Source organism: Pelodiscus sinensis, chromosome 2 (genome assembly GCF_049634645.1).
Source record: "Pelodiscus sinensis isolate JC-2024 chromosome 2, ASM4963464v1, whole genome shotgun sequence".
Taxonomy (NCBI): domain Eukaryota; kingdom Metazoa; phylum Chordata; order Testudines; family Trionychidae; genus Pelodiscus; species Pelodiscus sinensis.
The window spans coordinates 79,967-105,760 of NC_134712.1; the positions used below are offsets into that span (position 1 = coordinate 79,967).

The 25,794-nt window shown below is 51.4% G+C and overlaps 1 protein-coding gene across 3 annotated transcripts in view; it reads left to right on the forward strand.

Annotated features, from left to right (window-relative positions):
- The first annotated feature begins 1,821 nt into the window (after window positions 1–1,821).
- Window positions 1,822–25,794, forward strand: part of PUF60 (poly(U) binding splicing factor 60) — a 36,420-nt gene continuing 12,447 nt past the window's right edge. The window contains exons 1-4 of one of the 3 annotated variants that reach the window (XM_075919844.1): window positions 1,822–1,983; window positions 21,535–21,630; window positions 23,346–23,435; window positions 24,452–24,502. In XM_075919844.1, coding sequence (XP_075775959.1) covers window positions 1,957–1,983; window positions 21,535–21,630; window positions 23,346–23,435; window positions 24,452–24,502 — 264 coding nt within the window. In that variant the 5' untranslated portion in view covers window positions 1,822–1,956. Of the gene's footprint in view, window positions 1,984–12,065; window positions 13,449–21,534; window positions 21,631–23,345; window positions 23,436–24,451; window positions 24,503–25,794 lie in introns of those variants that run through there. The other 2 variants (XM_006128725.4, XM_006128726.4) reach the window with 2 other exon arrangements.

Consider the following 25,794-nt stretch of genomic DNA (forward strand, 5'->3'; position numbering starts at 1 on the left):
AGAGCCAGCCTGGTACACCCCAGCCCTCAGCCCCCTCCTGCCCCCACACTGCCGCCCAGAGCCTGCACCCTGTATCTCCTCCTGCATCCCAACCTCCTGCACCAGGCTCACCCAGAGCCAGCCCCGTGCACCCCAGCCCTCAGCCCCCTCCTGCCCCCACACTGCCGCCCGGAGCCTGCAGCTGTATCTCGTCCTACACCAGGGTCCCGCAGAGCCAGCCCCGTGCACCCCAGCCCTGAGCCCCCTCCTACCCCCACACTGCCGCCCGGAGCCTGCACCTGTATCTCCTCCTGCACCAGGGTCCCGCAGAGCCAGCCCCGTGCACCCCAGCCCTGAGCCCCCTCCTGCCCCCACACTGCCGCCCGGAGCCTGCACCTGTATCTCCTCCTGCACCAGGGTCCCGCAGAGCCAGCCCCGTGCACCCCAGCCCTGAGCCCCCTCCTGCCCCCACACTGCCGCCCGGAGCCTGCACCTGTATCTCCTCCTGCACCAGGGTCCCGCAGAGCCAGCCCCGTGCACCCCAGCCCTGAGCCCCCTCCTGCCCCCACACTGCCGCCCGGAGCCTGCACCTGTATCTCCTCCTGCACCAGGGTCCCGCAGAGCCAGCCCCGTGCACCCCAGCCCTGAGCCCCCTCCTGCCCCCACACTGCCGCCCGGAGCCTGCAGCTGTATCTCGTCCTACACCAGGGTCCCGCAGAGCCAGCCCCGTGCACCCCAGCCCTGAGCCCCCTCCTGCCCCCACACTGCCGCCCGGAGCCTGCACCTGTATCTCCTCCTGCACCAGGGTCCCGCAGAGCCAGCCCCGTGCACCCCAGCCCTGAGCCCCCTCCTACCCCCACACTGCCGCCCGGAGCCTGCACCTGTATCTCCTCCTGCACCAGGGTCCCGCAGAGCCAGCCCCGTGCACCCCAGCCCTGAGCCCCCTCCTACCCCCACACTGCCGCCCGGAGCCTGCACCTGTATCTCCTCCTGCACCAGGGTCCCGCAGAGCCAGCCCCGTGCACCCCAGCCCTGAGCCCCCTCCTGCCCCCACACTGCCGCCCGGAGCCTGCACCTGTATCTCCTCCTGCACCAGGGTCCCGCAGAGCCAGCCCCGTGCACCCCAGCCCTGAGCCCCCTCCTACCCCCACACTGCCGCCCGGAGCCTGCACCTGTATCTCCTCCTGCACCAGGGTCCCGCAGAGCCAGCCCCGTGCACCCCAGCCCTGAGCCCCCTCCTACCCCCACACTGCCGCCCGGAGCCTGCACCTGTATCTCCTCCTGCACCAGGGTCCCGCAGAGCCAGCCCCGTGCACCCCAGCCCTGAGCCCCCTCCTGCCCCCACACTGCCGCCCGGAGCCTGCACCTGTATCTCCTCCTGCACCAGGGTCCCGCAGAGCCAGCCCCGTGCACCCCAGCCCTGAGCCCCCTCCTGCCCCCACACTGCCGCCCGGAGCCTGCACCCTGTATCTCCTCCTGCACCAGGGTCCCGCAGAGCCAGCCCCGTGCACCCCAGCCCTGAGCCCCCTCCTGCCCCCACACTGCCGCCCGGAGCCTGCACCCTGTATCTCCTCCTGCACCAGGGTCCCGCAGAGCCAGCCCCGTGCACCCCAGCCCTGAGCCTACAACCCACCCGGGCCCTCTGCTCCTACCCAGCCCTTAGCTGCTTGCAGGGGCTGGCACGTGCGACTCAGCCTCCGGCCCCTCTCGGCCCCCGTACTCGCTCTAGGGCGGGGCTTCTCGCTAACTCCAAGGCTGCCAGCGCCTCCTATGGCCCGAGGGGCGGGGCCTGAGCCCGACAGCCCCCCTCTGCGCGCGCCCTAGTGCTGCCTCCCCGGCCGTAGGCACATCTCGCGAGAGCTGCCGTCTGCGGCCACAGCGGGTAAGGTCCCGCGAGAGCTCCGCGCCGCGCACGCGCTGGCCTTGCGCGAGCTTCCCGCCGAGGAGGAGGCGCCGGGGCCGGGGCGGCAGGACAAGATGGCGACGACAACGACGATCACCCTGGTGAGCGGCTCTTCTCGCGCGGGGGGGCCCGTCCGCCTGGGCCCCCTCAGGCCTGCGGGGGGGGGTCTCGCCGGGCCCCTCCGCCTGGGCCCCCTCAGGCCTGCGGGGGGGGGTCTCGCCGGGCCCCTCCGCCTGGGCCCCCTCAGGCCTGCGGGGGGGGGGTCTCCCGGGCCCCTCCGCCTGGGCCCCCTCAGGCCTGCGGGGGGGGGGTCTCCCGGGCCCCTCCGCCTGGGCCCCCTCAGGCCTGCGGGGGGGGGTCTCCCCGGGCCCGTCCGCCTGGGCCCCCTCAGGCCTGCGGGGGGGGGTCTCGCCGGGCCCCTCCGCCTGGGCCCCCTCAGGCCTGTGGGGGGGTCTCCCCGGGCCCCTCCGCCTGGGCCCCCTCAGGCCTGCGGGGGGGGGGTCTCCCGGGCCCCTCCGCCTGGGCCCCCTCAGGCCTGTGGGGGGGTCTCCCCGGGCCCCTCCGCCTGGGCCCCCTCAGGCCTGCGGGGGGGGGGGGTCTCCCGGGCCCCTCCGCCTGGGCCCCCTCAGGCCTGCGGGGGGGGGGTCTCGCCGGGCCCGTCCGCCTGGGCCCCCTCAGGCCTGCGGGGGGGGGTCTCCCCGGGCCCCTCCGCCTGGGCCCCCTCAGGCCTGTGGGGGGGTCTCCCCGGGCCCCTCCGCCTGGGCCCCCTCAGGCCTGCGGGGGGGGGTCTCCCCGGGCCCCTCCGCCTGGGCCCCCTCAGGCCTGTGGGGGGGTCTCCCCGGGCCCCTCCGCCTGGGCCCCCTCAGGCCTGCGGGGGGGGGGTCTCGCCGGGCCCGTCCGCCTGGGCCCCCTCAGGCCTGTGGGGGGGGGGTCTCCCCGGGCCCCTCCGCCTGGGCCCCCTCAGGCCTGCGGGGGGGGGGGGTCTCGCCGGGCCCCTCCGCCTGGGCCCCCTCAGGCCTGCGGGGGGGGGGTCTCGCCGGGCCCCTCCGCCTGGGCCCCCTCAGGCCTGCTCGGCCTCCCGCGGCCTGGGAACGGCGAGAGGGGCCCGCGCCCTGCGGTCCTCCCTCAGGCGGCCCGAGCTTGGGGCGGGGAATGGTGCGTCCGGCCCCGGCGGGAGAGGATCGGGGCCTGCGTGTAGCGCCTGGTCCGGCACCTCCGGGGCCACCGAGTCCAGGCCCCCCCCCCCCCCGGGCCAGGGCTTCACACACCGCCCCCCCCCCCCCCGGGCCAGGGCTTCACACACCGCCCCCCCCCCCCCGGGCCAGGGCTTCACACACCGCCCCCCCCCCCCCCCCGGGCCAGGGCTTCACACACCGCCCCCCCCCCCCCCCCCGGGCCAGGGCTTCACACACCGCCCCCCCCCCCCCTCGGGCCAGGGCTTCACACACCGCCCCCCCCCCCCCCCGGGCCAGGGCTTCACACACCGCCCCCCCCCCCCCTCGGGCCAGGGCTTCACACACCGCCCCCCCCCCCCCCTCGGGCCAGGGCTTCACACACCGCCCCCCCCCCCTCGGGCCAGGGCTTCACACACCGCCCCCCCCCCCCCCCCCTCGGGCCAGGGCTTCACACACCGCCCCCCCCCCCCCCTCGGGCCAGGGCTTCACACACCGCCCCCCCCCCCCCCTCGGGCCAGGGCTTCACACACCGCCCCCCCCCCCCTCGGGCCAGGGCTTCACACACCGCCCCCCCCCCCCCTCGGGCCAGGGCTTCACACACCGCCCCCCCCCCCCCTCGGGCCAGGGCTTCACACACCGCCCCCCCCCCCCCTCGGGCCAGGGCTTCACACACCGCCCCCCCCCCCTCGGGCCAGGGCTTCACACACCGCCCCCCCCCCCTCGGGCCAGGGCTTCACACACCGCCCCCCCCCCCTCGGGCCAGGGCTTCACACACCGCCCCCCCCCCCCTCGGGCCAGGGCTTCACACACCGCCCCCCCCCCCCTCGGGCCAGGGCTTCACACACCGCCCCCCCCCCCCTCGGGCCAGGGCTTCACACACCGCCCCCCCCCCCCCTCGGGCCAGGGCTTCACACACCGGCCCCCCCCCCCCCCTCGGGCCAGGGCTTCACACACCGGCCCCCCCCCCCCCCCTCGGGCCAGGGCTTCACACACCGGCCCCCCCCCCCCCCCCTCGGGCCAGGGCTTCACACACCGCCCCCCCCCCCCCTCGGGCCAGGGCTTCACACACCGCCCCCCCCCCCCCTCGGGCCAGGGCTTCACACACCGCCCCCCCCCCCCCCTCGGGCCAGGGCTTCACACACCGGCGCCCCCCCCCCCCTCGGGCCAGGGCTTCACACACCGGCCCCCCCCCCCTCGGGCCAGGGCTTCACACACCGGCCCCCCCCCCCCTCGGGCCAGGGCTTCACACACCGCCCCCCCCCCCCCTCGGGCCAGGGCTTCACACACCGCCCCCCCCCCCCCTCGGGCCAGGGCTTCACACACCGCCCCCCCCCCCCCTCGGGCCAGGGCTTCACACACCGCCCCCCCCCCCCCTCGGGCCAGGGCTTCACACACCGCCCCCCCCCCCCTCGGGCCAGGGCTTCACACACCGCCCCGCGCGCCCCCCCCCCCCCCCGGGCCAGGGCTTCACACCCCGCCCTGCCCCCCCCCCCCCCCCCCCCCCCGGCCAGGCCAGGGCTTTACACACGGCTAGAGATGGGACCCCCCCCAACCCATCCCGGCCAGGGCTTTACACACTGCTACAGAAGGGACCCCCCCCCCGCTAATCCCCCGGCCAGGGCTTTACACACCGCTAGAGACAGGACCCCCCCCCCCCCGTCCCGGCCAGCACTTTACACACCGCTAGAGACTGGACCCTCCCCCGCTAACCTGTCCCAGCTAGGGCTTTACACGCCGCTAGAGACAGGACCCCCCTCCCCGCGAACCCGTCCCGGCCAGGGCTTTACACACTGCTAGAGATGGGAACCCCGCCCCCCTCTCCCTCCCCTCTCCAACCCATCCTGTCCCGGGCTTTACACACCGCTAGAGACTGGAACCCCCCCCCGCTAACCCGTCACAGCCAGGGCTTTACACACTGCTAGGGATGGGACCCCCCCACTGCTAGAGACGGGACCCTCCCCCCGCTAACTCGTCCTGGCCAGGGCATTACACACTGCTAGAGACGGGATACCCACGCCCCCCCCCCCCGCCTAACCCGTCCCAGCACTTCTCCGCCCTCCTAGGGAAACAGTTTTCCCAATCTCCAATCTAGACCTCTCCCGCTGCAACTTGAGACCATTGCTCCTTGTTCTGCCCCCACCGAGAACAGCCTTCCTCCCGCCTCTCTGCAACCTCCCTTCAGGAACCTGTAGGCTGCTCTCAAATCCCCCCTCACTTTTCGCTTCTGCAGACTAAATATGTCAATTACTAAATAGTACTATTTCCTTGTGGTTTCCCTTATTTGAACTTTTCCTGAATGTGTATTTGCAAAGTTTACACTGCTGCAAAAGTCTTAATTTTCTTCAAAATACATGGGGTCTGAGGCGTCAGCATTCACCCTTTTTATTACTATTTTCATAGGTCTTATATTGTCTGTCAGTATTACAGCTGTTAATGTTTAACCTGGTAGGCATCACCCCATAATGGTTGAGGCTCACTGGTTAAAGTTAACAGGTGGGGGTTGGAGCAACTCCCCACCTGCTGCAGGTAAGGACTGCTCCTGCATCTCCTTACCCCCTTTAATTGTTTAACATGCTCCCTGCAGCATGTCAAAGCTGACCCCAGGCTCTATGCGGCTCTGCCCGGCATCAGGCTCCACACACCATTTCAAAGTGGCAGTGCCACTGCTGCTTTGAAGGGGCCAGCTGGGGACCCTGGGCTGCATGTGGCATTTCAAAGCCGCAGCGCTGTGTGGAGCCCAGGGTCTGGCTCCGCGCAGCATTATGACTTTGAAGAACACCCCTTCTCTTATCCCCTCCCTCCCCGCTGCTTCTTTCTGATAGAGCAGTGATCTCCAAACTTTTTAAGCACGAGATCCCTTTTTTGAATTGAAGTGCAATCCAGGATCTACTTGACACCCAAATATCCTTGTCCCACCTCCTTTGTGCCCCTTCTCTGAGGCCCTGCCTACTCCAGTCTCTTCCTCCTCCATCCTTCCTCCTTTTTGTCAGGCAGAGGGTTAGGGTGGAGGCTCTGGTCTTGGGTTAAGGATTTGAAGTGTGAGAGGTTCTCTGAGCTGAAACTGGGACTGGAGTTTGGGGTGCAGGAGGGGGTTCAGGGTACAGGCTCTGTAAGGGAGTATCAGTCTGGGGGCGGCCCTCAGGGCTAGGGCAGGGGCCTGGGATGCAAGCGGGGATTTATGACTGGGCAGTGGTTCAGGATACAGGCTTCAGCGGGACACTGCTTACCACAGGTGGTTCCTGGGTGGTGGTGCAGTGGAGCTAAGACAGGCTCGCCCCTGCCCTGGCCCTGCACCACTCTCAAAAGCAGTCAGCAAACTCCCTCCATCCCAAACCCTGTTGTGCCCCCCTTCATTCTGTGGAGACAGAATACAGGTTGGGAGGGGGGCACCCTGATATCAGGGCACCCTCCTCTCCCTTCCCTGCTCTGCAGAATAAGTGGCAGGGGGTGGGACAGCTGAAAACCAAACCAGTCAAGATCTACCAGTGGATCTCGATCTACTGGTTGGTGACCACTGGGGCAGCAAGGTTGTGGGGGCGAGGGGGGAGTGAATAGTTCACATCCCAATGGTCCCAGAGTCGCCGTGAGCAGCGGCTGCGAGTTGCTTTCTGCTGCAGTGGCCAAACCCAGCCCAACTCCCAGAGCTGCCGCTCCTGGGTCCTACTGAGCAACCCCCCGCACTGCAGCCCCTGCCCCGAGAGCCCTCCCACCCCTAGGCTCTGTTAGCGTTCTCAGCATCAATGTAGCATAATGCAGAGAAGCCAACGCAGCGCTGGGTGCAGAGAAAAGATACAATCCTGGAGAGAGGGAAAGGGGGGTTTCTGGGCAGAATGGGCCTTGCTCCGGAATCCTACTGAGCCAGTCATCAAGGCATGGACGTGGCCTGGCAGTGTGCTATCGCCCCTCACCAGTCTGCAGACCAGTGGTTGAAAATTAAGGATGTTAAATATTGAGCAATTTAGTAGTCGATGGAATTTGCATTGACTACCTGACTAATCCATAGGCACTTCTGCATTCCTCCTTTGAAATGTACAAGAGTCCCTGCTGTACATTTCAAAAGAGGAATGCGGAACTCCGTGCAGTCCGGGGCCAGCAGGAAGTTCCGCTGACTTCGGGCAGCACGCGGCATGCCAGCTGTGAAATGTAGAAGAGTCCCCAGCAGGGGCTTATATGCATTTCAAAGTGGAAGTGCCCTCATGGAGCCTGGGGTCAGTGGGGGACTCTTTGAAATGCTCTATGGAGTCTGAGGTCCCGGGATCAGCTGGGGACTGACTCTGGGCTCTACGTGCTGCGTTGGAACCTGGGATCATTTGTGCCCCTTTGAAATGCTTCCTCGGAGCTGACCCTGGGCTCCATGCAGCACTTCAACTTTGAAGTGTAGCAACAGCAGAGGCACCCTATTGATTAATTGAATAGTCATGCCATAAACAGAAACTGGCACAAAAGAAAAGCCAGTCTCCACAGGACAATAGAGCATCTTCAGCATTTGTGCTTCTCTGGGACAGTGCAGGGTGAAGAGCAAGAGAACTTGGCATAAAGCATTCTCATTTGAAGGGACATGGCTGAGGAATGAACTTCCAGAGCCAATTAGGTGAATCCAAGAGTCTAGTTGGCTAACAAACTCTGCAAAACTTGAAAAATATGTTTCCACTATAGCAAGAATGGGTGGGTAACATCAGTCTTCAGCAGTCAAATTAACCAACCAAAACAATCTCCAACTTGTTCAGTGTAATGGTTCTTGGAGTACCCAGGACTATGAATCACCTTATTTACCCCTGCCTTCAGTGGGAGAGTGTCTTGCTTATGCTTGCTGGGTTCAGTTCCCTGAAATCACCAGCCTGTGAACAACTAAAGCACTAGGCTATGCCAGCCCTTATGGGGCCTTACAGTTTACCATAAGATACACCCCAGTCCCTGAGTGTCTTTGAAGTGCTCACCAGTGATAGCCAGCCCTTGACTATGGATACTCACAGAACTACCAGATCCTTTGCTCCCAAAGGAGTGGAACACACCACTGTGTAAGATTCAGCTTGGGAACATTGTCTTTTCTCTTGACCAGGACCAACTGCTGTGCCCTGTGTATTTTTTTTTCTTGTGCTTTTTTTCCTGCAGTGCCTCTCTTCCATGTATATTGGCCAAACTGGACAGTCTCTATGACAAAGGATTAATGGACTAAATTGTTAGCTTGTAATTGAATAGTCATGTAACCATATAAAATTTTAGTTGTTGTACAACTGTTTGATAATCCTTGGGGGCAGGGCTATCTGGTCCCACTGGTAGGGAGCACACTGCATTGCAGCCTCTCAGTGCTGGGTGGCAAATGGGAGCTGGGCCGTGAGGAGAGCCAATTTAAAAACCAGTTCCCCCGCACAGATTGGCTTGCCTTCTGCACCGCTGCCTCTTATATAGAGGTAGCAGCGTGGGTCGGCAGCAGTCCCTGTCCACGAGACTGGGGGGGGGTTCGAGCTCCCCATAGATAGAGGCTGATCCAGCATCAGCAAACAAAGGCTGCTCCGCAGCAGTAGCCCCTGTACTTGGGGGTCTTGTACTTATTAATCTCATTTGGTGACCCCTAGTTCTTGTTTTATGGGAGCAAGTAAATAGCTTTTCCTTATTTACTTTCTCCACACTGGTCATGGTTTTATAGACATCTATCATATCCCACCTTAGTCTCTTCTTTTCTAACCTCAAAAGTCCCAGTTTTATTAATCTCTCAGTGTTGGCCTTTCCAAACCCCTAATTATTTTTGTTTCCCTTTTCTGAACTTTTTCCAATGCCAAGATATCTTTTTTTAGATTAGGTGACCACATCTGCACACACTATTCAAGAGTTGGGTGTACTGTGGATTTATATAGAGGCAATAAGATATTCCGTCTTATTCTCTATCCCCTTTTTAATTATTTCTAACATTTGCTTTTTTGACTGCTGCTGCACATTGAGTGGATATTTTCAGAGAACTATCCTTAATGATTTCAAAATCTTTTCTTACATGGTAATAACTAATTAGTCTACATAGTAAATTATGGGTAATTGGGATTATATTTTCCAATATTCATCACTTTGTATTTATCAACATTAAGATTCATCTGCCATTTTGAGACAGTTCCTCATATTTATCACCTAAAGAATGGCTCAGGTTTGGGAATCTCCCTAACATCCTCAGCCTGAAGACTGATGCAGATAATTCATTTAGTTTCTTCACAATGACCTTATCGTCCTTGAGTGCTTCTTTAGCATCTCAATCATCCAGTGTCTCCACTGGTTGTTCAGCAGGCTTCCTGCTTCTGATGTAATTAAAATTGTTGCTATTAATTTTTAAATTTTTGGCTAGCTGTTTTTCAGATTCCTTTTTGGCCTTCCTAATTATATTTTTGCAGTTTGTTTGACAGAGTTTTATGCTCCCTTCTATTTTCTTCACTAGGTTTTAACTTCCACTTATTTAAATGATGCCTTTTTATCTCTGTGCTTCTTTTACTTGATTGTTAAGCCATGGTGCTCTTTTTTGGTTCTCTTACTGTGTTTTTAATTTTGGAGTATACATTTAAGATGAGCCTGTATTATGGTGTATGTGAAAAGCTTCCATGTAGCTTCAAGGGATTTTGCTTTTGGCACTGTACCTTTTAATATCTGTTTAATCTCATTTTTGTGTAATTCCCCTTTTTGAACTTAAATGCCACAGTGTTGGGCTGCTGTGGTATTTTTCCCACTTCAGGGATTTTAAATTTTATTACATTATGGTCACTATTTCTAAGCGGTCCATTTCTTAGACCAGATCCTCTCCTCCACTTAGGACTACATCAAAAATTGCCTCTCCTCTTGTGGGTTCCAGAACCAGCTGCTTCAAGAAGCAGTCATTTAGGGTGTCAGAAATTTTACCTCTGCATCCCATCCTGAGGTGACATGTACCCAGTTAATATGGGGATTGAGTTTTTTTAATTTTTATAGCTTCTGTAATCTCTGTTAGCATTTTGCAGTCAATATCACCATTCTAGTCAGGTGGTTGTCAGTATATCACTACTGCTATTTTCATATTTTGTCCATTTGAAAGTTATATTTGTGACTGGTGTACTATCGACTTTCATTTGAAACCTCACATAACGTTCTTTGGTAAAACAGAGTATGCACAGCATCCTGTTTCTGTAACTTCACAGCACTCCCTCATTAGTTGGCATTAGAGGTTTTTGGGTCACCGTCAGCACATAATCCATTTCATACGTGCCTTTTCCTTGCAGATCCAGGTGATCTATTAATTCTTGTTCCTCCAGGCAGGAGTGTGTCAAGTGCACAGAGTCAAGGGTTGGTTGGGCGAGCAGGGCAGTCATAAAAAGGCATCTCAAAAATAAGCAGGAGGTGTTTAAGGGGGAGAGGTGGCACTTTCTGGTCTCTGAGACTCTTGGGCAGAGGAGTTTACAATTGTGACCAGAGCAGTCATTGTCATAAGAAATAAGGGATTGTAGGAAGAGCTGCTGGAGTACTATTGGGGTCAACAGAAATCACAAAATGCTTATATTTGCAGTACATCAACCTCAGTCGCTTGATTATGGTTCCATGCCTTACAGTGAAAAAGGAAGTCCATCTCCCTGCGATAGGGTGCTTATGTCAGTTAGAGAAATTTGAGCATAGACATAGGTCAATGTAACATGATTTATATTGACCTAACTTTTAGTGTGGACCAGGTCTCAGTGTGTAGAATAGACCAACCACAAAAATTAGACTGGTGTTCGACATCACCTGGACATGGCGGTTGCAGTTACAAAATGAAGTTCACAGTTTGACACCGAGCCACCACCAGTCTGTCATACTTGTCGACACAGGGCAGGAGTATAGTTTAGATCTGATAAGTTGTTGGTTCTTACTAGCAGTAATCTCTTTTGGGAAGGATCGTTAAGAACTGCTTTTCCACTCAAACATGTTGGTTAAATTTAGGGAAGCACAAAAGCTTGATTAGAACTCTAGGATTAACACACTGACTCTTAAAATATATTTCTAATGACTTCACCTGGTTAGACACGGTCTTATATTTTCCTCCAACAGTGCCTTGAGCAATGCTTCTCCATCTATAAAGTTGGTGCCTATCATCATAGCATCCAAGTATTTTCAGATAACTGACTTTATAACTGTTGTCTTTGTGGGGAAGGATAGTAGCAGCTATATAATGTAGGTAATTTCTATGAGGATATACTGTCTAGTTAAAAGGAGGTTTGTGTGCAGTACACCCATTGAGAGTATAATGAATTGTCAGAATTTTTGTATAAGGTTTCTATTTCCAGGGGGCCTTTAAATTCTGAATCAAAATTCTGTGCTGAAACCAGGAACACAGATTCTGTACTGTGGGAAAGTAGTAGGTTTTATTTCATTGTATTTTAAAAAAATATGTAAATGGGAATTTTCTTTAAGTGAACAGTGGCTGACAACCTGTTAATGATTTTTGCCTGAATTCACTTGTCAAATTTCCTGAAGGATACTGAGCTGTGTGGGCAAAGCAGGAAAGACATTGCCAGACTTTGAGGGATGTGTTCTTGCAGCTGATGTTTCTCTGCTAAAATTATTACTATTTTTTTATGAACCATATAAAGTAGGGAAGTGAAAGGTTAACCTATAAGTATTACCCTTAACGTGATGCTTATCGGTTTTGATTAATGGGTGAGGACTGGAGCAGCTCCTTGCCTGTCGGGGGCAGTGGCCTGCTCCTGTTGTCCAGAGCAGCCACTGTTCGTGGCCGGCCTGGGCACGCGGACAGAGCCAGGCTGAAGCAGCCCCTTCCTGTGGCGAGGGTGGGAGGAGTTCCAGCCCAGCTGCAGAATGTAGTGGGGGGCTCCCCGCCCACCCCCCTTAATTGGTTAACCTGTTTAACTAGTTAAACATTGTTTACCAATTAAATGGGATTTTACATCCCTAATATAAAGTATAATTAAGTCACCCCATCACCTTCTCTTTAGTTTAACAGTCTGTCGCTGTGGGCATCCAAAACACTAGTTACATGTGGCTGTTTGACCCATTGAGTGTGGCTAGTTGGCCTGTTGAGTGTGACTAGTTTGCCATAGCAGTAGTGGCTGCTACTGCTTCAGAACTGGCTGGATGTCACAAGTCTATCGCTATGAGCAGGGCTTGCCAAGCGGTGGCGAGCCCCGCTCGCCAGCCATGCAGTTCTGCGCATGCGCCGGCTCTGTGCCGGCTCTTCCGGGCATCGCTCTGCGCCGGCTCTTCCGGGTTGTAATCTACTTGCCACAGGCGAGTAGATTACATTATTTGTCAAGCCCTGCCTATGAGGAATGTTTTCTAACCCTTTAATCTTTTTTTTTAATGACTCCCCTCAATCCTCTCCAATTTTTCCAGCAGCAGTTACATCAGTGCCACTTAATCTCTCTATGCTTGCTAAAGACTCCCATTTATGCATCCAGAGATTGCACAGTCCTTCTTGCCATGGCATCACACTCAGATTCAGCATGACCCCCACATTTTATGTTCCTCCATTGTTGGAGCTGGACCGGGAGGAAGAAGTAGAAGTAAAAATCTAATGTATTAAAGGGCATAACAATTATATAAGCATTTGCAGGTTCCTATTTTAGTCTTTCATCTACCACGAGTGTTGAACAGGAAATAAATCTGTATCCCAAGCTCATGATAACAGAAAAGTTCCAGTGCTTGAGTTTGGTTAACTTTGGGTTTTAATTCCCTATAAGCAAGATAAGTGGTTTCAGACAGGTGGGTTGAGGTTCCCTCTGTGGGGTATTATATAAAATGTGTGATGTCTCTTGAAGAAATCCTGTACCTTGAGGTTTCTGTTTGTTAAATTGTGGATTGTTAGGTGTTGGCAGCAGGGAATAAGACTCTTGAGGAAAACATTGGGGTACCAAACGCTATTCAGAAGGCTTAGAATGAAAAGGATAACTAAATAAGGCCAAGGAAGATCAGGAGTAACGTACCTCCAGGGAGGGTTGCTCGTATGTGGAATGGACTCTAAGACCCTGACAGAAATTGCAGCCAGCGAGTTATTCAGAAAGAGCTATCCAGGTCCTTAAAAACAAAATGAAAATGACGACACCTGCCCACAAGACATTCTGTTCATTCCACACCGGGCAGTTCTCCTTCATCATGTTGGATAGTGAGTCCCAAGCCTAGTGGCAGGAGAGAGAGTATGCCATTCAGTCCTCATCCCTCCATTTTGCTATAGCCAGTCAAAATATGTGTGTACGGGAGAGTGCTTATTTGTGTTCAGCTTCATTTTGCTCATTTCCCCAACTCTTATTTTTGTGGGCTTTTCACTCACGTCTCTCAAAATGAACTAGATTTTGTATTTTTTCTTTTTTTTCTCCCTAATTTTCCAACACATGTGCCTGAGCTCCTGGAGTTCAAACCACCGTAAAAGGCTGACCATCTTGTGGAAGCAGGTATCCAGTTTGTTTATTACTTTTACAAACACGTTTATCTTCCCTTCCCCCCCCCTTCCTGTTTTCTTCCTCCTCTTTCCATTTCTCTCCTTCTCCCCCGACCTTTTCAGATGTTAACAAGGTCAAATTCCATGTTAGTAGTAGATGTAGGAACATAAGAACGGCCGTACTGGGTCAGACCCAAGGTCCATCTAGCCTAGTATCCTGTCTACCGACAGTGACCAGCACCAGGTGCCCCAGAGAGGGTGGACCGAAGACAATGATCAAGCGATTTGTCTCCTGCCATCCCTCACCAGCCTCTGACAAACAGAGGCCAAGGACACCATTTTATCCCCTGGCTAATAGCCTTTTATGGACCTAACCTCCATGAATTTATCCAGCTCCAATTTAAACTCTATTATAGTCCTAGCCAGCTGTTAGTTATTTGATTATCTTATCACTAACAGGGTTGATTAAAATTGATGATTTAAAAAATATTTTAAAAACAATTTTTTAAAACATTTCTCATTTAAAAAGTTGCTATTAAATCTCATCACAAACATGCTACACATAGACTTAGTTTCATAAAAATGAATTAATGGCTCTCGTCTGTCCAGCTAGAATTCCAGCTCTTGCTCCTTGAAAGTTCTGGGCTTTCAATTTCTTTTTCTCAGAAGACTAAGAAGTAACATGTGCAAAGACAGACAAAAGCAGAGTAGGAGTTTTTTGTTCTGTGCTTATGTGATGGTGGAAGCATGGCAGAGAAGTTAGTTAAGACATTATCTTAAACACAGACAATACTTAGGAAAGGATATTGGCAGCATATTGGAAAGAAAAAGGGAAGACATTGCTCAGTATTGGGGATCAAAGAATCCTAGAGCACTAGAACTGGAAGGGACCTCCAGAGGTCAAGTCCAGTCCCCTGTCCTCTCAGCAGGACCAAGCATCATCTAGATTGGGGTCAGCAACTTCTGGCATGCAAGAGAACCAAATGTGGCTCTTTTTGGGAGCTGCTGGGAGTTCCTTAAGGTGCATGCCTAATCCTGCCCATCTCCTAACCCAGCAGCGCTCACCTTCCGGCTGCTTCTGGCACAGGCTACGTGATGGGCATCTGCCGAAGCTGGGCTGCAGCATAGCTGCTCTGGGGGCCCAGGCCCAGGGTATGCCCTTGTCTTTAGCCCCCCCACCCCTGCTCTGACTCCTGCATTTGTATGCAGCTTTGTTGACCACTTGTTCTGAATGTTAATGTAGTTTGGCTCTTAGGTCAGAACCTTTTCAAACCAAAGTTTCCTGCATGTGGCAGGTAAGCTGCTAGCACTGGGCTTGGTGGGAGAGGGGAGGGCCGGGGCTGCGTGGTGGCTACTCACTGTTCGGGGCAGGGCTGGGTGGTAGGCAGCTGCCTTGTGTGCTGGGCCTGTGGCTACAGTGCTGTTTTTATTACTGCAGCCTCAACCTCAGGTGCAGCTGCACCATGGCCCCGGTTCCAGCCCTGGCACCTGGGGCAGCCTCTCGCCATGCGGCCCCATCCCGAGAGCAGCTGCTCCTGGGCCAAGTGTACTATTTTTAGTGCCTCATCTCTGGCTCCAGCCCTGGCACGAAGGGCAGCTGCCCGCCTTGTGGCCCCTCCCCAGGAGCAGCTACGCAGCCACCCAGCCCGGATCCTGCTTAGTCGGTTAACTCAGGGGTCTCCAAACTTTTCAGTCCGAGGGCCGCATTAACTATCAAACAGCAGTTCGGGGGCCGACTACACACTTGAGGTCCAAATAAAAAACAATCAAAACATGGATGTTGTTTTTAATTATTTATTTAATATTATTTTATTCAGTTATTATTTAATAACACATTGATACACTACACATGAACACCTGTATTAGTGTGAATGGTGAAATTGTTTCCTGGATGCCAAAATAGCAGACATTTCTGGCTTTAGATTTGTTACGCGAAGGAAATTATCACTAAATAAAATAGTGCAACATGTTTCGAAATCAGACGCTAATTGACACCAACACCTCCTCATCGCAACAGTCAAACTGCAACTGGCAAACTGTGATCAAAATAATCAAGTCTTGAACCAGCAGCAAACCATTTAAAAACTCCGCCACTAGATGGCGTTATATCATCTCATTGACTGAACGGAAGTAGAAAAAGTAAGCAGCGAATAAGGTTTTGCAATGTAATGATCGGTTGGAAAACATAACGCACTACTGCGTGCCTCTATTTTAATTCGGTAAAAACATAACGTCCACGTAAGCGGCGGCTGATCTTGGCAGGATACACGTAAATTTCCGTAATTTTTTTTCCGTAGACAAAAAGGTCTCCACGGGCCAGATGAGAGGGCCTCGCGGGCCGCATCCGGCCCGCGGGCCGTAGTTTGGAGACCCCTGGGTTAACTGTTTAAATGTTAGGTCAACTTAATGTTTAACTGGTTAACCAGGATAGAATAATAGAACACTAGAACTGGAAGGGAACCCAAAAGGTCATTGAGTCCGGTCCTCTGCCTTCACGGCAGGACCCAGCACCATCTAGACCATCCTTGATAGATGTCTGTCCAACCTGCTCTTAAATATTTCCAGTGATGGAGATTCCACAACCTCCCTAAGCAACTTATTCCAGTGTTTACCCACCCTGACAGACAGGAAGTTTTTCCTAATGTCCCACCTAAACCTCTCTTGCTGTAATTTAAGCCCATTGCTTCTTGTCCTATCCTCAGAGGCCAAGGGGAACAATTTTCCCTCCCTCCTCCTTGTGACACCCTTTTAGATACTTGAAAACGGCTATCATGTCCCCGCTCAGTCTTCTCTTCCAAACCAAACAAGCCCAATTCTTTCAGTCTTCCCTCATAGCTCATGTTCTCTAGACCTTTCATCATTTTTGTTACTCTTCTCTGGACCTTCTCCAGTTTCTCCACGTCTTTCTTGAAATGTGGTGCCCAGAACTGGACACAATACTCCAATTGAGGCTTATTGAGCGCAGAGTAGAGCGGACGAATGACTTCTCGTGTCTTCTCGCAACACTCCTGTTAATGCATCCCAGAATCATGTTTGCTTTTTTGGCAACAGTGTCACACTGTTGATTCATATTTAACTTGTGGTCCACTATGACCACTAGATCCCTTTCTGTAATGGATCTCTAAGTCCCTGTTTTGTTTCAGACCAATTCCACAAGCCAGATACAGAGAAGGGTTGGAACTTAACTTCATTCACAAGTTTAATTCTTATGCAAATAGTATGAACCGTAGAATATCTGGATGGCTTGCACATTCTCTTCCACATCTTAATGCTTTTTTGTGATGTTATGCCCCGGGATGGCATACCAACACCTATTTTATCTGTATAACTTAAATGAATTGATTCCCTTCGGGCGTACTGGCAGCTCTTTTCCTGGGGTGGCTGGACTCCTGATGGAAGCCCGCTTGGGACATGCACTCTTAAAGGGGCCGCGACCGCATTTTGGCCCCCAGTGTGGTGGTTCCCCCCCCCCCCCAACTGCCCCTCCGTACCAGCAACTTTTTTCTTATATTAAAAAAAAAAAAGTACTATAACCAAACAAACAATAAAGGTGCTAATGGTTCTTGATGTCTGTGTAGAATCTAGTGTTGGTCATCTTCCTTTCCAAGTGCAAACTAATGGTTCTTGTTGACCCCTTGTAACTATTTAGTCTTTAAAGTGCTACTAGACAATTTGTTGTTTAAGTTTTTCCTGTTACAGAACAACTTGGCTATCCCTCTGAAGCTTATCTACTCACTGTCTTTTTTTTTTTTCTTCCTCCCCTCCATTTTTTTTCCTTCTCTCCCCTTCCTGTATTTATTCTTGAATCTGGACTTCTAATACACCTGTCATCTTCAGAAGTGGGTTGTGTCCATGAAAGCTAATGATACCATCTACATGTTTTGTTGGTCTTTATGGTGCTACTAGACCAGTGTTTCCCAATTTTATTTGGCCATGGAACCCTTTTTACTGTGACAGAATTTCAAGGAACCCCTGGGTTCTGAGCAAAAAAACAAAACCAAAAACCCACCATGATTTGTAGAGCCTCCCGCCCCCCTCACCCGCAAAAACCCCACAATGTCCCTCTCTTTAAGAGGGGGCGAGGGAGTGCTGGGTTCTCGCGGAACCCTTACTTTCGCTTCGCGGAATCCTGGGTTTCCACGGAGCACGAATTGGGAAACACTGTACTAGACTATTTGTTTTTTCAGCTTTTCCTTTCTAGGCAGTCACTTTCCATTTATATTGCTATTCAGCATACCCACAACTTTCTATATCCCTCTCTCTCACACAATTTTATCATAAAAAAACTCATGGCTTCTGGGCAAGAGAGACTCTATCTAGGAATATTTTGAAGAAATTTTTTCCCTGAGTTTAAAAAAAAAAAAAAAAAAAGGAAAATGTGTCAAGTATAAGCAGTGCAAGAATAAACATGATAAGGAGAACTGCTTATTGTGGGGAAATGATATGGATGAAGCTGTCAATATGGCTAAGTGGATCAACTGCTTATTAACTTAAATAATTTAAAAGAAAATGAGGAGTCCTATGGTACCTTAAAGACTAATAGGCTTACTTGGGCAGAAGCTTTTGTGGGTAAAAAGCCAATGCACCATTCTTCAAGACACTCTCTGTGATTTGAAAAGTGTGATTTGAAAAGTAATTTCCCAAGCTGTTGGATGTTAGGGGAAAAAAAGTTTAGTTTAGCTAATTCTTATGGCTTGTTTAATTCGTTAACTAGGTTTAGACTCTCACCTAAACATACAGTACAGAAAACTGCGGCAAGAGAAATCTAGAGTTGCCAAATTACAACTGTCGTTTTCTTATTGTACATTATATAACACATGCTCCTTATTGTGGAACATCGTGGCCACAGACCACAACAGTAATGCCACCCGTCTGATCCCTGTTTTATTCAGTTTGACTCCGCTTTCCCATGGGGAACCCCGTTCTCTAGTTTTCTCAAAAAAACAGACATGTCAGTGAGTTCAGTGGGGCTTACTCTAAGCACAGTGAGTTTTAGCTTTTTTGGTAACTTGATTTAAATTAATGTTGTTTTTGGTTGGGTGGGGTTTTTTGTGATTTAAATTGTGTAAATTGTAATTTAAATTAATCCACCCTATTTCTTGGAGGACTTGGTAAGACATACTGCTCCAGTTGTGCTCTGCCAGGGGATAGAGAAATACTAGAACGAGTGCACTTTCCACAATCTACCAGAGAAGAGGATGGGAAGAGAACATATTACTAGGCTTTTCTGAACAAATTCATTTGGTAACACAAAGCATTAACTCTCACATTGGCAGCAACTGGAGGACCCTCGATACTTTCATATAAAACAGTGTTTCCCAATTTTATTTGGCCACAGAACTCTCTTAAACTCGGAAGAATTTTGCAGAACCCCTAATAACAGTCTAATATATGGAGCTGAAAAATAAGTAAGGATAAACAAATGCTAAACAAGGTCATGAGATCAAGATTTAGTTTAATTTCACATATTTAAAAACAAAAATCATATAATATTTTTTAAATCATAAAATGTTATTTTAATGGAATTTTCTCTCATGGAACCCTTATTTTTACATCTCAGAACCCTGGAGTTCTGCAGAACACCATTTGGGAAATACTGATATAAAACAATATTCTTGTAGGTGCCTGTGTACAGAGTATTTGCATTGGCTTCAGCACTATCGTATGTTTGACATTTTTTTTTCAATATTTCTTTAGAGGAAGGTGGTACTAGTATGGGTCTGGGAACCAGGAACTCCGGAATTTGTATCTGCTTTGATGCTGATTTTCTATATGGTGTCAAACAGACCACTTTACTTGACCACCCTGGCGCATAAATACCTGGCTTCCCATGAGCACCAGCTCCTGCCTGCTCCCCCGGGCTGCTGCCTCTGTATTAGAGGCAGCAGCACAGGGCAGGGGAGAGGCAGCTCCATGGGAGGTTTCCCCCAACATGTAAATATAACTTCTGACATTGGGGGAGGGGGAGCGAGAGGCTGGAGCTGGCGCCGCTGGGGGAGAGCTGGGCTTGTTTACCTCCAAAGATGGGGGTTGGCAAGAGTAGCGAGCAAGGGCACCACCCCTAGTTTTTTTGTTTTTTAAATGTAAGTTACATTAACTACCCTATAATTATTTTGCACAAAGTCTGATTTAAGCAATAGGTTATACCAGACAGTTAATAGTTCTAAAAGTTTGTAATTGAATTCCTTCAGAACTCTTGGGTGAATACCATTTGCTCCTGGTGACTTATTGTTTATTTTATCAGTTTGTTTCAAAACCTTCTCTGACACCTTAAGCTCAGATTGGTTCCCTAAAAAGAATGGCTCAGGTGTGGGATTCTCACATTCTTTGTAGTGAAGACCAATGCAAAGAATTAATTTAACTTTTCCACAGTGGTTTTGTTTTTCTTTAGAGCTCCTTTAGCATCTGTCATCCAGTGGCTCCACCAGTTGTTTGACATATTGTTTTGTGTCTTTTGGTAGTTGCCACTCAGATTCCTTTTTCTAAGCCTGCATCTTTCTAAACTCATTTATCTCTCTGTCTCTTCCCAAATCTTATTGCCCTTTTATGAATTTTGTGAAGTTTTTCTACATCTTTTGTAAAGTTTCCTAATCTGCACATGCTGTTTTAGATGCCATCAGAAGGTACACTATCTCTTCTTAGTCCTGTTTCAGAGGGGTAGCCATGTTTGTGTCTGCAAAAACAAGATCTGTGGCACCTTAAAGACTAATAGATTCATTTGAGCATAAGCTTTTGTGGGTAAAAACCACTTCGTCAGATGCATGGAGTAGAAATCAGAGGAAGAAGGGAGTTATAAATTATGGGACCCGTGTTAACTAGGCCAGTTCAGTCCGGTGTGTGTGGCTCATTTCCAGCAGCTGATGGGGAGGTGTGAATACCAAGAGAGGGAAATCTGCTTTTGTAGTGAGAGAACATTCTAAATCTTATTCCGTCCTAATTCAATAGTGTTAAATTTGCAAATGAATTGCAGCTCTGCTATTTCTCTTTGTAGTCTGGTTTTAAAGTTGTTTTTGTAAAGGGATGGTGATTTTTAAATGTGTTACTGAGTGTCCAGTTAGGCATGTTAAAAAGCGTGTGTGTGTGTGTTTTTGTAAATGTATAACTACTGACATTTTCAGCAGTTACACGATTGTGCCTTAAGCTTGCTCCCCACAAACAACGGCTTCTGCCTGCTCCCCTCCTTTCTGCTCCCCAGTGCTACTACCTCTGATAAAGATGCAGCAGTACCTGGAAAGTGGGGTTGGACCTTGATTGTTTCCATGAAGGTTAGCCAATGAGTCCAGGCTCATCAGTTAACTGTTTAAGTGTGTAGGCTAACATATCCTTAATCCAAGTGTATACAGCAACACCACCTCCCTTTTTTCCCTGCTTAGCCTTCCTGAGCAAGCTATACCCTTCAATACCAATATTCAAATCATTTTTAGAACTTGTGACCACTAGACCTGGACAAGAGGGCATAGAGGGCTTGATAAGTTGCCCTGTTCTGGTCATTCCCTATGAAGCATCTGGCCCTGGCCAGAGTCAAAAAATGGAGTGCTGGGCTAGATGGACTATTGGTCTGAGCCAGCATGTCCATTATGTTCTCCTGGTGGGGGATGAGGGATGGGGGAAGCAGGGGTGCTAGCCTTAGATGAGAGTGCATTAACAGGACTCAACAATTAGGGCAATGTACTCGCCCGCGGCAAATAGATTTTAGCCCGGCACGGCGCCGCAGCACGATCAGCACATTTGTAGCGCGGTCTGCGCATGCGCAGCGTGCCAAACCATGCAGCTGGCGAGCGGGGCTCGCTGCCTCTTGTCAAGCCCTGCGCTTTAAGATAGGGAATTGTGAGATGAGCTGCAGAAGAACAGTTGCAGCTTGTGTATCTGGAGTGTTTAGCAGAGTGTGTGAGTGATGGGATGGACTTCTCAAAGGAGCTGGCTGGGATCTTAAAGCAAAAGGTTACATGAGATGTTAGAAAAGCCCCCCCTGCAAGGCTCAGAGCTGTGGATTGATTTCTGAACCTGACTGCTCTGGACTCTGGAGGCTCGGTGTCTCTGTAAAAGGAAACTGGACATTTTAACAGGGACAGACTTCATGGCATTTTTTTCTGTTCCAGGGTACTGAGTCCATAAAGTTGGAAAATGGACAGAGCACAGCAGCTAAGTTAGGACTTCCTCCTCTCACCCCGGAACAGCAGGAAGCACTTCAGAAGGTGAGTGGTCATAGTGTGGCCTTTCTTTAGCACTTCCTGATCGCTAGTGTCAGACTTGCTACCGCAGAGGAGAGCACACCTGGTGGGGAACCTGCCTGCCAGGAATACATTGGGAATACTGACTGCACTGTCCCTGCACCTGAGCTCTTAGAATCATGCCCAAGAAATGTTTTTTCTTTGTTGGGAGTTCCTAGTAGCTGCATAGGAACATTGTGGGATGTACTTTATTTAAAAAACTCTGAGATCAAAGTAGATAACTGATCTTCAACTTCTATTAAGAGGTTTCTCTGATCCCCGTGATGATGAGATGTTGCTGCCCCAGAGTCCCTGGGCTCCACAATGAATAGATTCCAGAAATGCCCCAGCTGAATCCTCTGTAGGATTCATGCTAGAACACATTGTAAAATCTCTCTACCTCTCCTGTGCTCTCTGGCAGCTAATTACTTGTCACTTCATTATAAGGGAACTTTTAATGTGCTGCAAAGATTATTTTTAATCCCTTTGGAGCCAAGCTATTTTAATTGTAGAACAAAATCCATCCCAACTCTGACCTCTGGTCCTTGATTCCATGTGTGCAGCTGGTGAGGACATTATTGCTGACTTCTGGCTTCCATCCCCAGTGGGAATGAGTAATGTCTAACTTGTTGAGAGGAGAGCAGAGTTGGGAATGGAGGGGAAGGTGGGAGCTGTGGGCTAGGTGTCTCCCAGATTCTGGTGAGGCAGGTATGCCATTGTACTCTGTAGGCTTGGTGTAAATGTTCCCATAATGCTGAAGCTGCTTGTGTGTCTGTGTTTGGCTCGCAGTGTGAAACGGCCTCGTTTCCTCTGGCTGCTCCATAGCTGACAGATGTAAATCCCCTTGTCCGTTTCCAGGTTTCCGAAGCACCCGTCTCAAATCCACGGTTTAGAGCCTGCCGTTCCCCGGCACCTCCCAAACACGTTCAGCAATGGAAAGCAGGTGCCTTTGGGTGGGGTTGGCTGAATCTGTCCATCCTGTCCCCTTGACATGGCACGTCCATGGGTATTAGTGTCCCGTTGATTAGGAGCCTCCATCTCAACATCATTGGATGTGCAAGGCTCAATGCTTTCCAGAGTGGTGGAAGGCTGCAGAAAGGAAACACAGATCAGCCTTGTAGCCATAGGTTAGGGGACTGGCAGAGGGAGCTGGAGTATGTAGGACCCACAGCTCCTGCTTATAAAGATAGTGTAGGCCAGCTCTGACAAGGAAAGGAAGGGATGCGCTCAGTGCAGAGTCTGGGCATGGGGAATAGGTGCCACCTCGCTCTTTGTAGAACCTTTTGTCCAGATGTTCTGTGAGTGGAGAGGACTTGAAGGAAGCTATCTGTCCTGCCCTCATCTCAGCAGGTAAGGTGCTGTGGTGGGTGCTGAGGGGCAGAGGGAGGCAGAGGGAAATGCTGAGTGTGTAGTGCATGATGCTTTCCTAACATTGCAACTGCTGACTCTTGAGTACTCTCAGTCCTTGCTCAAGCATTGTGCTGTATTTCAGGGTGAACAACTCCAAGATGCTGACCAAGACCATAGGAAGCTGTTGGCCCTTGACTAATGTAAAGTGCCTTAGTGCTTGGGGCCAGAGCACTGAGAAGCACCAGGGTAGCCAGTTGAGGGTTATGGGGAATATATGTAATTGAATGTCTTTCCCTGGCCCCTTGTGCAGTTGTAAGCCCTGTGACTATGGAGTCTGTATTTCCTTCCAGGCAAAGAAGTATGCGATGGAGCAGAGTATCAAGAGCGTGCTGGTGAAGCAAACCATCGCCCACCAGCAACAGCAGCTCACTAACCTTCAGGTGAGAGACCACTCTGGGCTGGTCCCCTTGCTTTTACTCTCCCCACAAGGTGGAGCCTTTTATGCACTTAGAAACAGAGCACAGCCCTGAGGTCTGCCGGGAGCCAGGTACTTGCACTTCTGTTTCCACAGTGAAATCGAAGTATGTCGTCTTCAGTCCTGTTAAGGAAATCTCCCTCCTGCCCTCATGCATTTCCCCCCCCCCCTCTTTTCCCCAAGAAAGTAGACTGCCTTAGGAAGGGAAGCCAATGCTTCTCTTCTGTTGGCGGGCTAGGCATTTTTTTTCAGTTGCCAGAAAATTAAAGCATCTGCTCTGAGTTCCATTGCCAACCTGAAGCTAAGGTGGTGTCCGGGGTTACTGGGAGCAGAACCCTTTCACCATCCTTCCCCCGAAGAGAAGGTGCCAGTCTCTGGCCTTGCTGGCAGTGTCACCTCTGCCATAGACTCTGTAGATTTTGCTTGGAACTCCAGCTGGTTCTCCCTGCTAGTGCAGGACTGTCTGTGTCCTGGGAGACCCCTCTGCTGCTACATCCCCCTTCCTTCTGAGATTCCTTGTCTAGAGCTCACTGCCTCCTCTGCTTGAGGTTAAAGAGCCCGGCATAAAGATTTAGGGGGGTTGTATGTTTACAAAATGTTGAAGTGGGGCTGTGCCAGCTGCATTAGGCAACTCTGGCCTTTCAGGGCTGTGTATGTTTCTGGGCAATTGCTCTAGATGAGGGTCTCCTTGTAATCACTGGGGGTGAATCAATGACAGTGGTTACAGAGGTTACTATTGCCCTCGGGAGAAGACCCTGCTTCCTGAGGCAGTGGCAGCAGCACACCCCCACCCAGAGTTGGTGGGACTGGCATCTGCAGGGTCCCAGCGCTGGACAGTCCTTGGGACCGGGCAGTGAGGGGCAAGTAAGGAGAGGCCTCTCCCACAGGTTCCCTGTGCCGTCGCTCTCTGCTTGAGTTTTTACAAACAGCCATAGTATGCTCAGCTCCAACAGACTGAACTCTGTCTTTACTGTCTTTCAGATGGCAGCAGTGACAATGGGCTTTGGAGATCCTCTCTCACCTTTACAATCGGTCAATAGACATATTCACTTCTTCTTGGGCACTTTGTCTTAGTCAGGGCCTAGAGTGGGGAAGTATTTAGTGGTAATACAATGCTCCTAACAAACCCAGCACAATTCTCCCACATACACACCTGCTATGGACAAGCACAGCAAAGAGACAAAGTAAACTCCCCAAAGGAAGACCTTGGGCTGGGTACAGTCTGCTGTGACACTGGCACCCTGGGCCTTGGAGTCAATTACAAAGAGAGCTTTAGATTTCAAGCAGTTCTGAACACCTGTGAAATTGTGGGAGCCACCTTTCTAGGGATGCTACAGACCTAAAAGTAACTGCCAAGGTAACTCACAAATGGGCAATTGGTTAAGAAACCAGCACACAGAATATCAGAGACCTGGTAGCTGTAGTGCTGGGAAAGATGGGGGCAAAGCGGACTTTCAGAGCATGTCCTAGACCAGACACGAGACTTCTGTTGCTGTGCACACTTGTAGGCTAGGGTAACTTGACATGTGTTTCAAGTAAAGCAACGAGAAGTGGAGCAAAAAGAACAATGAAGCTATTCAAAGAAAAGCAGTGCAGATCCATAGTGCTTGACGTTTCTAATCTATCCTCATGGTGTCTGATTTATCTGGGATTATCAGTCCCCATCCCTTCTAGACATGTGGGATACTGGCAGTCTCATATGTGGGACATAACCCCCCCCCCCCCCCATTTAAAAGATCACTTGTAAATGGTTCCTTGTCTAGCTGAAATGTAATTTCTCTGGTTGGTGAAAATGCAGCATGGAGGCTGTGCCCCAAGGAGAAAGATGCATTAAAACTAGAGAAGCTTGAGAACTGGGGAGCCAAAATGGCATTTGTGGAGGCAGGTGAGCTTAAGAATGGGACCGGAAGAGCCATCTTGGCTTGCAGGTAGCAGGGCTAGTTCCAAGCCAGGTTTTCCAATAACCCTCTTTTGCAGTTAATTTAGATACTTTTTCATCTCCCAGATCACTAGTTCTGCTACAGTATATTTTGCAGCCCATGTCATGCACAGTTGAGTAACAGAGATGAAAACGTATAATAATGATAGAGGATGTGTTTAACAGGCCCTTCCAGATTAGTCATTGGCATAGTATTGTAATTCCTCCTTTTAAAAAATGCCTCCTCCTCCTGGGAGCCAGCAACTGTTGCCCGAGGGGCAGAAATACTAGAAGTGAAGGCTTTGCCTGGATCAGGCATCACACTGTGTTGTGAATTCAGTGTCATTAAGATCTCCCTTTCCCCAGCAAATTCTTTATCTTAAGGCCTGTTGGGAGTGTGGAGAGC